This window comes from Cydia pomonella, unplaced genomic scaffold (assembly GCF_033807575.1).
Source record: "Cydia pomonella isolate Wapato2018A unplaced genomic scaffold, ilCydPomo1 PGA_scaffold_166, whole genome shotgun sequence".
Lineage (NCBI taxonomy): Eukaryota > Metazoa > Arthropoda > Insecta > Lepidoptera > Tortricidae > Cydia > Cydia pomonella.
Genome location: NW_026907808.1, coordinates 133859 through 147065, shown reverse-complemented (window position 1 = coordinate 147065; position 13207 = coordinate 133859). Strand labels below are relative to the sequence as shown.

The following is a 13207-nucleotide window of genomic DNA, read 5'->3' as shown; positions in this document are numbered from 1 at the left end:
TTTGGCAACAGTTCGTTTTTATGTTGTTGTAAAAAATAAATAAAAATAGACTAAACATGTTTGATAAACTAAAAAAATTTCGAAAAATGTTTAAACAGTTTAAATCAAGTGAAACATTGTGGTCTAATGAATGTTGTTGAATTATTGTTAGGGAAATGGTAATTTGTTAAATTGAAATCTGTCAAATAAGTATATAGGAGAAAAAAAATATTGAAAAATGTACAGTTGGAAAAAAATTGTTAGGAAATGAAATTTAGTTTCATTTTTTTTTTCGGTAAAACTAAAACTACCAAAAGTTACATCTAGGTACGAATAAATCCCTATGGAAAACGATGTTCGACGAAACGTTGTCTGCGAATAAATAATCTACAAAAAATAGGTCGGGGAATCATTAGGTATGTACCCCCTTATAGTCTTGTGACGTAACAGTTTCACGGTCTATTAAGATCGATAGGCTGATGATCGTTCAAGAACGACGACGATCATGACTCATGATTGTTCATGAGTGAGTTCGTACTCCGACTCGCACTTGGCCGATTTTCGGGTGGCTGTGACCACAACCTTTTTTGAGGGCTGGATCCGCGCCTGAAATGGCAGATTTAAGGGGGTCCCTAACGCCAATGACCTTTGATCTGAATCCCTTAGTTTTCTCATGTTTTTTGTAGCTTATCATATTAATAGCAACGGCTGTAAGAAATACAATATTTACTTCAAAGTTCACTGTCTTCGAGATATTTATCATTAAAGTTGATCTATTTTAGGGCAAAAACCTGGTTCACTGGCCATAACTTTTGTGTTAATTAGTTTAAAATTAAATTCTCTGACCAGTTTTTTAAAGACGTCAAAGACGAACCCAAATGTGTAGATTTCGTACATGTAACATCCTATACAGCAATCTAGTAACGAAAAAAGCGGCCAAGTGCGAGTTGGACTCGCCCATGAAGGGTTCCGTACCATTTATGACGTATTAAAAAAAACTACTTACTAGATAAAACTTCCTACAAAACTTAGCACTTTGTCTACCAGTTAAGCTTATTTGAAGATTGTGATACGCCAATGATGACTTTATTCGTCAGGTAAGTGGCAAGTAGCTTATTCAGGACTGCACTTGGACATTGTGAAACAGGCCCTTATTCATTTAAACTTCAGTGAACAATATAAAACAATGTCACCAATGTTTAAATGGCGAATTTAATGCCATGTTGCCAATATTTTGTACAACATTCTTATTTATCAATAAAGTATCTGAATAATAACTGGCCTAATTCTAACATTAAACTAATTTTACGGTTTAATGCACGTATTTATTTGTCTACATACTCGTGCGACATGTTTCCGAGAGCCATGGTCTCCAACACACGCGACGATGCGGCAGTACGACAATAGTGCTTGATAATAGAGATTTAGGCTCTCCGAACGTGTCGCGCGAGTGACTAAAAATGCATAAATTAACTCGTAAATTTAGTTTGATATGACACACGAATTTTTTATATATGAATTAATTAGATGTGTTATTTCTGACAGCGAGTCCTGGCAGCGCCTTGTGGAGCAGATCCGCTCGCGCGGCACGCGGCTGCACGCCGCCGGCGAGATCCACCGCTTCCACCGCGACGTGGCCGAGCTGCTGGCGCGCGCCGCCGACAAGCGCGCCCAGCTGGCCCCGCCGGAGCCGCCCAGGGACCTGCCCGCCGCGGCGGCGCTGCTGCGGGCTCACGACGCCGCCGAGAACGATCTGCTGGCCATCGACGCACAGGTTCAGGTCAGTACTGTCTGGTGACGCTTCCACCGCGACGTGGCCGAGCTGCTGGCGCGCGCCGCCGACAAGCGCGCCCAGCTGGCCCCGCCGGAGCCGCCCAGGGACCTGCCCGCCGCGGCGGCGCTGCTGCGGGCTCACGACGCCGCCGAGAACGATCTGCTGGCCATCGACGCACAGGTTCAGGTCAGTACTGTCTGGTGACGCTTCCACCGCGACGTGGCCGAGCTGCTGGCGCGCGCCGCCGACAAGCGCGCCCAGCTGGCCCCGCCGGAGCCGCCCAGGGACCTGCCCGCCGCGGCGGCGCTGCTGCGGGCTCACGACGCCGCCGAGAACGATCTGCTGGCCATCGACGCACAGGTTCAGGTCAGTACTGTCTGGTGACGCTTCCTGTGCGAGTTAAACAATGTAGTTACAGTTTGAACATTGTATAGAGTCAATAGTTGGTATAATTGTGTATTTCCACAGGTGCTTCAAGAGGAGGGCCTGCGGCTGCAGCGGCTGTGCCCGGGCGGCAACGTGCAGCAGATCGCGCTGCAGCAGCAGGCGCTGTCGGACGCGTGGAGCATGCTGCGCGCCGCTGCGGACGCGCGCCGCGCCACGCTGCAGCAGTACCTCTCCTTACAACAGTTCAGGCAACAGGTACGTCATGTTTGGTATACTGTTAGTCATAGTTACTATGACAGAGTAACTTGTCATTGCTTGTATATTATATTTTATTACCATTTTGTACGTTTCCTATTTAAATATATAGTATTCAAATATTGTAACTTTTTTCTGATCAAGCAATCTGAAACTATGTCAATAGAGTCCACATAAGTTAACCCCGCGCCGTCGCGACTAGCGACAGATTGCGGCAGGGCCATCAGAAAAATGAGTTTTATTAATAGCCCCCTCATGTTTTGTATGTGTTGTGTGCAGGTCCGCGACCTGGCGTCGTGGTCGGGCGCGCTGCGCGCCGGCCTCGCGCAGGCCCCCCGGGTCCGCGACGCCGTCAGCGCGCAGGCCGCGCGCGCCGAGCACGCCGCCGTGCGCGCCGAGCTGGACGCGAGAGACGACAGCTTCCGAGACGCGCTGCACGCGGGCCAGCAGCTGGTGCTGGCGCAGCATCCCAGCTCGCAGGTACCGTACCCTGGTTCTAGCAGCCTCGCGCAGGCCCCCCGGGTCCGCGACGCCGTCAGCGCGCAGGCCGCGCGCGCCGAGCACGCCGCCGTGCGCGCCGAGCTGGACGCGAGAGACGACAGCTTCCGAGACGCGCTGCACGCGGGCCAGCAGCTGGTGCTGGCGCAGCATCCCAGCTCGCAGGTACCGTACCCTGGTTCTAGCAGCCTCGCGCAGGCCCCCCGGGTCCGCGACGCCGTCAGCGCGCAGGCCGCGCGCGCCGAGCACGCCGCCGTGCGCGCCGAGCTGGACGCGAGAGACGACAGCTTCCGAGACGCGCTGCACGCGGGCCAGCAGCTGGTGCTGGCGCAGCATCCCAGCTCGCAGGTACCGTACCCTGGTTCTAGCAGCCTCGCGCAGGCCCCCCGGGTCCGCGACGCCGTCAGCGCGCAGGCCGCGCGCGCCGAGCACGCCGCCGTGCGCGCCGAGCTGGACGCGAGAGACGACAGCTTCCGAGACGCGCTGCACGCGGGCCAGCAGCTGGTGCTGGCGCAGCATCCCAGCTCGCAGGTACCGTACCCTGGTTCTAGCAGCCTCGCGCAGGCCCCCCGGGTCCGCGACGCCGTCAGCGCGCAGGCCGCGCGCGCCGAGCACGCCGCCGTGCGCGCCGAGCTGGACGCGAGAGACGACAGCTTCCGAGACGCGCTGCACGCGGGCCAGCAGCTGGTGCTGGCGCAGCATCCCAGCTCGCAGGTACCGTACCCTGGTTCTAGCAGCCTCGCGCAGGCCCCCCCGGGTCCGCGACGCCGTCAGCGCGCAGGCCGCGCGCGCCGAGCACGCCGCCGTGCGCGCCGAGCTGGACGCGAGAGACGACAGCTTCCGAGACGCGCTGCACGCGGGCCAGCAGCTGGTGCTGGCGCAGCATCCCAGCTCGCAGGTACCGTACCCTGGTTCTAGCAGCCTCGCGCAGGCCCCCCGGGTCCGCGACGCCGTCAGCGCGCAGGCCGCGCGCGCCGAGCACGCCGCCGTGCGCGCCGAGCTGGACGCGAGAGACGACAGCTTCCGAGACGCGCTGCACGCGGGCCAGCAGCTGGTGCTGGCGCAGCATCCCAGCTCGCAGGTACCGTACCCTGGTTCTAGCAGCCTCGCGCAGGCCCCCCGGGTCCGCGACGCCGTCAGCGCGCAGGCCGCGCGCGCCGAGCACGCCGCCGTGCGCGCCGAGCTGGACGCGAGAGACGACAGCTTCCGAGACGCGCTGCACGCGGGCCAGCAGCTGGTGCTGGCGCAGCATCCCAGCTCGCAGGTACCGTACCCTGGTTCTAGCAGCCTCGCGCAGGCCCCCCGGGTCCGCGACGCCGTCAGCGCGCAGGCCGCGCGCGCCGAGCACGCCGCCGTGCGCGCCGAGCTGGACGCGAGAGACGACAGCTTCCGAGACGCGCTGCACGCGGGCCAGCAGCTGGTGCTGGCGCAGCATCCCAGCTCGCAGGTACCGTACCCTGGTTCTAGCAGCCTCGCGCAGGCCCCCCGGGTCCGCGACGCCGTCAGCGCGCAGGCCGCGCGCGCCGAGCACGCCGCCGTGCGCGCCGAGCTGGACGCGAGAGACGACAGCTTCCGAGACGCGCTGCACGCGGGCCAGCAGCTGGTGCTGGCGCAGCATCCCAGCTCGCAGGTACCGTACCCTGGTTCTAGCAGCCTCGCGCAGGCCCCCCGGGTCCGCGACGCCGTCAGCGCGCAGGCCGCGCGCGCCGAGCACGCCGCCGTGCGCGCCGAGCTGGACGCGAGAGACGACAGCTTCCGAGACGCGCTGCACGCGGGCCAGCAGCTGGTGCTGGCGCAGCATCCCAGCTCGCAGGTACCGTACCCTGGTTCTAGCAGCCTCGCGCAGGCCCCCCGGGTCCGCGACGCCGTCAGCGCGCAGGCCGCGCGCGCCGAGCACGCCGCCGTGCGCGCCGAGCTGGACGCGAGAGACGACAGCTTCCGAGACGCGCTGCACGCGGGCCAGCAGCTGGTGCTGGCGCAGCATCCCAGCTCGCAGGTACCGTACCCTGGTTCTAGCAGCCTCGCGCAGGCCCCCCCGGGTCCGCGACGCCGTCAGCGCGCAGGCCGCGCGCGCCGAGCACGCCGCCGTGCGCGCCGAGCTGGACGCGAGAGACGACAGCTTCCGAGACGCGCTGCACGCGGGCCAGCAGCTGGTGCTGGCGCAGCATCCCAGCTCGCAGGTACCGTACCCTGGTTCTAACTATTAATATGTTATTTCACCCCTATGACCTATTTTAACTGTTACCCTCAGAACTCAAGGTTTAACTTAAATCTCCCTATGAACAGCTAGTCCTTAACTCCAAGCGAGATCCGGCTGTCAAACAGCAAGTTAAGTTACGTGGAAGTATAAGGCCACTGTATCATACACAGGAGATTGAGGAGCAGTGCGCGGCGCTGGTGGAGGAGCGCGCCAAGCTGCACGGCGCGTGGGCGGCGCGCCAGGTGGCGCTGGACCAGCTCATCGACCTGCACTGCTTCCTGCGCGACGCCAAGCAGCTGCACGCGCACAGCGCGGCGCAAGAGGCGGCCTTGAGTAAGCACATGTGCCCATGATAAAAAAAATTGCGAATACACTAATTAGGCTCACACTTAGTGACTCACTGATCCATTATTTCTCTTGACATTTCGATTTAAAAGCCTATAAATCGATACAAATAAATCATTATCAACGATAGATGTATACGTGCAAATGTTTTGTGCGTTCGACCATGTTCGACGCAACCCTCAATCATAGATAAAAAATAATAACAATGTTATTTTAATTTACTCCCAAATTGCAGGCACGGAGATATCTCCAACGTGCAGCGTGGAAGAAGTCGACAACATTCTGAAGAAACACGAGGCCTTCGAGAAGCTGCTCGCTACGCAGGTACGTTTCTGGCTGATTTTCTTCTTTTTATTAATTTAGGATGGAGCGGCTATTATTAAGAGAGGTCAACTTACATCCATCCAGCGCCTTTTACCGCGTGGAATTATAATTCGGAAAATCCGCTGCTATATCGACAGCTGCATACGTCCATAGGTTGCACTGGATGGGGAGGCACTTTCTTTCTGGTTTACACTTCACACCGCAACGACGAACTCGAATTATGATTTATTTTAATCGGAGCGTGGCGTGAAGCATGCGTCTATTTCAATGGCTAGAGAAGGTTTTTTTTTTTTACTTCACTAGGTGGCACGGTAGTCGCGCCGGATACAGGGCTTTGGGATAATCTTAGTTGTCATCTCAAAATATGCCGCCACATTCAAGAAAAATATATTATTTCTTAAATGTGTCGCTTTGTACGTAAGAAAAAATACCCCTTTAATATGTATAGAAATAAATTTATACTAATCTGTTCCTAACATAGACCTTTACAATATATACACAATTTTTTATTGTACGTAATGATGTATACGATTTTACAAGATGAAATACTTTCAGGACGAGAAGCTGACGACCCTGAACAGCCACGGAGACAAGCTGCTTCAGCAGAACCACGTCGAGAGTCAGAAGATTGCCGACGAACTGCGCGCCATCAACGAAAGACGGCAAAAGGTATGACCGCATAGATTACCTCAGATATGTTTAATGTATTACGCCTTATGGCATACTGGTTTGGGGAAATTGCAGTAAAAAGATTATCGTTTAGTCACTGCTGGCACTAGTTATCAAGAGATATATTTTCTTGGTTATTAACGATGTTAAGCCTTATGGCATACTTGTTTATGCATTTTACAATATGTATACGTATATACAATATTTATACACATGTCCATGTATCGCAATTAGGCTTTTAAATCTGTAACGAAGCTTTAGAAGTTTGTTATCTATTTGTTTACAAAACATTTTTAAAGATTAATTTTAACGTAATGTATTTTAGAGACGTCAAGACATTTATTTCTTGCAGTAACAGTGTAATCCGACCATAAGTCCTGTAATTGGGACCGTGCGCATCGGAGGTTCTGCCATCTTGTGTCCTGAATCGGAAACATAAACATGTACATTGATAAAAACAAGTGCTTCCGTTCTCGTACGTTTTCTTGTACCTAACAGTTTATGGTCGCTCAGTGTACATGTAACCTTGTGTGTGCAGCTGTACTCGGCGGCGGCGGCGCGGCGCGCGCTGCTGCTGCGCACGCGCGCGCGGGCGCAGTTCGCGCGCGACGCCGCCGAGACGCGCGGCTGGCTCGCCGACAAGCTCGCCAAGCTGCACAACGACCACCAGCAAGGTACTGTACTCTAATCTCTATAACACACTTCAATTTAGGCATGAATGCTAAAAACTACCACCGGTTCTCAGCACTGTATTTCGGTGATCATTTTTTACTGTTCGCGCTCTGACATTATAATTCAGCCATATCTATTTTAGTACAAAAACAAATTATTGGCCAGTGGTACAGTACATGAAGGCGCACATGGTGGACTTTAATGCCAGTAAGGCATTTTTAAACCGGTCAATCATACGCATTTTAGTATCTGGAATATAAAAACTGAGCTTATTAGAATTAGAAACAAACTTTAAATCTTGTTTTTTTTTTTACTTTTCCAGGCGAAGTAACCGATCTGGAAGACAAGATAAAGAAGTTGCAGAAGCACCAGGCCTTCACGGCCGAACTAGCCGCCAACCGCGCGCGCCTGCAGGAGATCCAGGCGCTGGCTGAGCAGCTGCGCCCTGACGAGGAGGTGGAGAAACAGATGGCTCAGCTGAAGGAAGATTGGGGAAAGCTCGAGAAGGCTACCGAGGAGAGAGGTGAGTGCAAACTACCAGGTCCAAGTGAAACAACCGCTGCGCCTGCAGGAGGTCCAAGTGGTGGCTGTGCAAGTGCGGCCTGACAAGGAGGTGGACGGAACAGTTGAAAGAAAACCGGGGGAAGATCGAGGCGGTTGCGGAGAAGAGAGGTGAGTACAGACTACCAGGTCCAGAAGGAACAACCGCTGCGTCCGCAGGAGACCCAGACACTGGCTGAACAGCTGCGGCCTGACGAGGAGATGAGAAACAGATGATACACTTGAAAAAAGACTGAGGGAAGCTCGAGAAGGCTACCGAGGAGAGAGGTGAGTGTAACAATTCACAATTCCTGTGATATAAGCGTGCTAAAGTTATGTGCGGAAAATATGGGATACCTGGTCGACACGTTTGGAAGCTTCGTCGGTTATCACAGGCACTTTAGTTTTGACATGCTTTAATTTACGGTATATATATATATATATACGGCTTCGTCCGCGTACATATGTACGTACAAATTGCTAAACTGCAGTACTAGCAACCCCTTTTATGTGGTGAATTTTGGGAAAAACAGTTTGGTACCAATGTAGGTATCCAACGTATGTATCTTATTCCTGGTTATAAATTAACGTTGCTAAACTTCATATTTAACCGTTTTTGTGTCACAGCATTCTGAGCGACAAACATCTAATCAATGAAACATACTGAGTTTACATTTATAATATTACATTACAAAAGGGTTTAACAAGTGATTGTGTCCTTCAGGGCGCGGGCTGGAGGAGGCGCAGGACATCCTGGAGTTCAACCAGCACCTGGACAAGATCGAGGCCTGGATCCGCGACAAGGAGATGATGGTATGTTTATGTTCTAATCTATTTACCTTATGATATGGTATTGGCATTTTAATTAGCTTATGAACTGGATATGTTTTTATAGTACAGTGGTGCTATTTTACCGCCCTAGTGTGGTAACTAGCACTATACGTGCCTATATCGAAAATTTAAAGGGTATGTGCACTGCAAAACGTTGTACATTACACGTGCGATTCGATTTGCAACTTAGTGTGTGTGTGAGTGTAGGAAGTGTTTTAAAAAGGCACTTAAAACACTTCCTATTTTTTACACTTTTATTGTAATGATCTATTTTCTTGCTAATTTTGGACAGTAAAATGGTATATTATATACCTAGGGCAGAAAAGTAAGTCACAGATCACAAGTAATTGTAGGCCGAGGCGAAGTCGAGGGCTACAAACAAGTGATCTGGGGCTTTCTTATTTACTGCCCGAGGTTTATATACAATTTTTCTGTTCGACGAAGCCGGAAAGCGACAACTTCTTTTAGTGTAGCGTGTTGAAAGTTGACGCTTTCCAGACGGAGAACAAACACATTTTCACGCTTGTACAACCTTTTTTTATTTTATAGTTAAAACAGTGACGGTAATCTTCATGTTATTGATTTTTTTGTATTTTTATTTTGTATTTGTATTGATTTCGAAGTAGTAATTGTATGAGTGTTGTCAGGTGCAAGCGCACGAGCTGGGCCGCGACTACGAGCACTGCTCGGCGCTGGTGCGCAAGCTGGACGACCTGGACTCCGACATGAAGGTGGACGAGCAGCGCGTCCGGACCACCTGCGCGCTCGCCGACCGCCTGCTGCGCCAGGTGTGTAGCGTGCCGTATACTGGCTACACAGTCATTGTACACCTCGCGAACCCCCATGACTCCGATATTTTGGAAAAAAACTTTTTTAATTTTATTTAACGAGATGAAACGGAGATGTTTTGCTCGCTCGGTCAATCATAAATGCGGTTGTCATATTGTGTGATGCCTACATAAAGCTACTTAAATTTTTATCTTCAGGCAGACACGGATAAAATATATTTTATATGACATAATTATACAAATTGACTAAGTCAATTCCACAGTAAGCTCAATAACGGTTGTGTTGTAGTAATACATAATTTTATAGTAGATTGTATTCGGGTAATTTCGTATGTTGGATGATTCCGAAAATCTGATGAAAATCACCCGAAATTACAACATAACAAGAATCTCTTTTCAAAATTTTCCGATGATTTTTGGCATTCGGAATAACCGAATACACTTTACTATTCGTCTTTGCGTTCTGTGAATTTCTTAATATTCCCACTTTTCTGTAAAAAGTTAAAGATTTTTTTTGTTTTAATCGATTATTATCCTTAGAATGGCTTATGATAACCTATTGGCAGTACAAGCACGCATGAAACTAATGGTACACTTGATTTCAAAGAGGTATTTTATTCTAATTTTTTGGACAAAATGTTTCGAAACAGTTCGGCAATGGTTACGACACATTGTGTAAACATTTGGTGACAAACTGAACGCAAAGTGTATAAAAATGTTTCGGAACTTTGTGACTGAAATGTGTAAACACGGCGACCACACTTAGTTACTGAAACAATTCTGGTCACATTGTGTGCACACTGTTACCACACTAAGTAACCAAAACTGAACACAGTCGCAAAGTGTAGTAACTGTTATGACACCGCTATATATACTTATTTTACTACTTTGATGATTCTGCCACCGGAATGGTTATATGAGTTGTATTATAGTATGTCTTCATTGAAGAACAATAGTACATTGTGCAACTAGAAGGGGTAAATAAGGATTTGGATACGAGGGTGGTAATTCCCGACAGTCGCAGGCTGGAGGGAATTAAAGACTCGAGTATTCTTACCCTTGGAGTTACACACAATGTTTTTCATCACACTTGCGAAGAAAAAACTAAATCTTAAGTGAAATAATTCTTAAATACGGTGACATATCAAATATTAGTCCGCCATATTGTAATTTCTTGACAGTTTAGGCATCGAAGGCAACCTATCCGGCATTCAGCCACGATTGAAAATTATGTAAAAATATTTTAAACGGCTATTAATAATTTTAAACATAAACAAAAATATTAAATTATAAATGTCAGTATTTTAAAAGTAAAACTCATTTGTGCTACTGTAATTGTACGAATAAATTACAATCCACAACTCCCGCGGGAACAAAATAGCCCTCTGCCCTTCAGTACACCTGCATGAAATAAGATGTTTTCCGAGCGAGTGGTTTGAGAAGGTGTTAACTCTCAAGCTAACGGTGTGCATGGCGCAGGGCCCGACGCAGCAGGCGGCGGCGGTGGCGGCGCGGCGCGACGCGCTGCTGGGCAAGTGGCGCGCGCTCAGCGGCCACCTGCAGGCCTACCGCGACGCGCTCGCCGCCGCGCTCGAGGCGCACGCCTTCAACAGGTCCCGCACTGAATCATCTCGTATTATTCATTTTTAACACGCTTTTATTAGGTCGACCTGTATGAATCTTAGGTGACTAATTTAACCATCTTCCAAGGATCGTAGCGTCATGAAAATTGGCAGCTGTATGTGGTTCTGATGACGATACAATGATATGGTACTGTCGAACTGATCTGATGATGGAGCCGGAAGATATGAACTGGAACTTCACGATGGAACATCGTATCGTAGCTGTGTTTGGATTTGTTAGAAAAGTCTTGTAATGAACTTTGACCACGATTTTTACGTGCATTTATAAAAGCGTGTTTTTCTAGTGTTTTTTAAACTATTGTTGTGTTAAATTTGAACCTTATGCATGCCTGTTTAAGTATATTCCCGCCTTCTCTTTCTATTTTATATGTCCTACCAGTCGCTTAATAAACTCGTACAAGATCACACGTCTTTCTGATTTAGTTAAATGCAAAAACCACAATTTACCAAAGTGAACCTTATTACAATCATCATATGGTCGCAATCGAACCGGATAAATTAGTGCATCGGACACCGGCCGCCCGGCGGCGAGAACAATAGCGAGGCGCATTCCAGAGATAAGGAGCCGGCAAATGCTAACGAATTGCACCTCAAACTAATGAGTTATTTTGAATAAAAACAAGTTTTATTGCTTAAAGTTATAACAACGTTTTATAGACTTGTACGTGAAATTGCAGTGTTTTATCGTTAACAATGACTGATAAACAAAAACAATTACTTGCTGTGCTTGAAGATAGTGCTATAGTGCTTCGGAAAACACAAACTAACTTAAAGAAATGCCCTAAAGAAAGATTAACCAAGGGTTACATCGAGTCTCGCATTAAAATGATTGATGAGTACTGGACTACGTTCAATAATGGACATCAAGAGTTGGTTAAGGCTACACCTTCGGAGCAAAGGGGTGTTTTACCATACTTTTTGAATGAAGAGTTTTTTATTTACGAAGATTTATACAACGTACTCCGGGGAGATTTAATGGACAGACTTTCAAGTTTAGTGCAAGATACTTTAATGGAAACTTCTATTACGAATGCAAGCTATGCTATAGCAGGAACACAAAACAACTTTGTACGTTTGCCGCGGATCGAATTACCTACTTTTAGTGGAAGTTATGAAGAGTGGCCCGCGTTCAAGGATTTATTTATGTCACTCGTGCATAATAACAAGATGTTAAGTGACGTACAAAGGCTACATTATTTGAAGACAAGTGTTACTGCCGAAGCGTCGTCGTTACTGAGGCACATTCAAATTACGTCTGATAATTATTCACAAGCATGGCTGATCCTGAAAACAAGGTATGGCAACAAACGATTAATTTTGAACAATAATTTAAAGAAATTGGTTAATCAGCGTCAAATGACCACACAATCAGCTGTTCAATTGAAAGTACTCTTAGATACAACGTCAGAGTGTTTACAGAATATTCAGAACCTAAATGTTTCTGTTGACTCTTGGGATCCACTAGTGTTATTTTTGCTTGTTCAGAAATTGGACCCAGAGACGCATAAAGACTGGGAAGAACATGCTTATAAGAGTGACTCTGAACCCTTACCGAAGTGGAGCGATTTTAAGGAGTTTCTAGAGGCCAAATTTCGTACGCTGGAACTTCTTTCTAATAATACAAGGGAAGTGAAGTCAAACAAGGAGCGAAGTACATGCCATGTTGCCACACCTACCTTCGAGAACAGGAGTTGTGTAATGTGTAAAGAAAGTCATACATTATGTCACTGCAAGGAGTTTACCAAGATGGAACCTACGGAGAGAAGCGAATATGTCAAGAATAACAACTTATGTTACAACTGTCTAGTGCCAGGGCATTCAGCATCAAAATGTCGAGTACCTGTGTCCTGTAGAATATGTCACCGACGTCATCACTCCCTTCTACATCAACTAAAGCAGACTGAGCCTGTGGCCCCTACGAGTCCCTCACAACCACTGGCTTCATCATTACATGTTGTAGAAGACATAGAAGAAGTACAAGCAAACACAGTGATCGCGTTACATCTCACTACTAGACAGAAATCAGCACTACTAGCGACTGCTGTGGTGGAAGCAAGAAGCAACCAAGGTCACATCATTCCACTGCGCGCGCTAATAGACCAAGGTTCCGAAGAATCATTTATAAGCGAGGAAAGCGGCTCAACTGCTCAAGCTTGACCGACAACATGTAAGGGGTAGCATCACGGGCTTGGGTCCTATGAGAACAGAAATCAACCACGTCTGTGAGCTAGAAATAAAATCACAATGGGATAAAACATTTGTCCTACCGGTCAAAGCTTATGTAATGTCGAAACAGCTGACC

General features: G+C 48.7%; 1 protein-coding gene across 1 annotated transcript in view; it reads left to right on the top strand.

Annotated features, from left to right (window-relative positions):
* Positions 1 to 13207, top strand: part of LOC133533444 (spectrin beta chain, non-erythrocytic 5-like) — a 109185-nt gene that overhangs the window by 47987 nt on the left and 47991 nt on the right. The window contains exons 41-51 of the mRNA XM_061872427.1: positions 1525 to 1759; positions 2222 to 2395; positions 2675 to 2875; positions 5264 to 5426; positions 5674 to 5762; positions 6318 to 6431; positions 6970 to 7105; positions 7426 to 7626; positions 8368 to 8456; positions 9122 to 9262; positions 10742 to 10875. Coding sequence (XP_061728411.1) covers positions 1525 to 1759; positions 2222 to 2395; positions 2675 to 2875; positions 5264 to 5426; positions 5674 to 5762; positions 6318 to 6431; positions 6970 to 7105; positions 7426 to 7626; positions 8368 to 8456; positions 9122 to 9262; positions 10742 to 10875 — 1677 coding nt within the window. The remainder of the gene's footprint in view (positions 1 to 1524; positions 1760 to 2221; positions 2396 to 2674; positions 2876 to 5263; positions 5427 to 5673; positions 5763 to 6317; positions 6432 to 6969; positions 7106 to 7425; positions 7627 to 8367; positions 8457 to 9121; positions 9263 to 10741; positions 10876 to 13207) is intronic.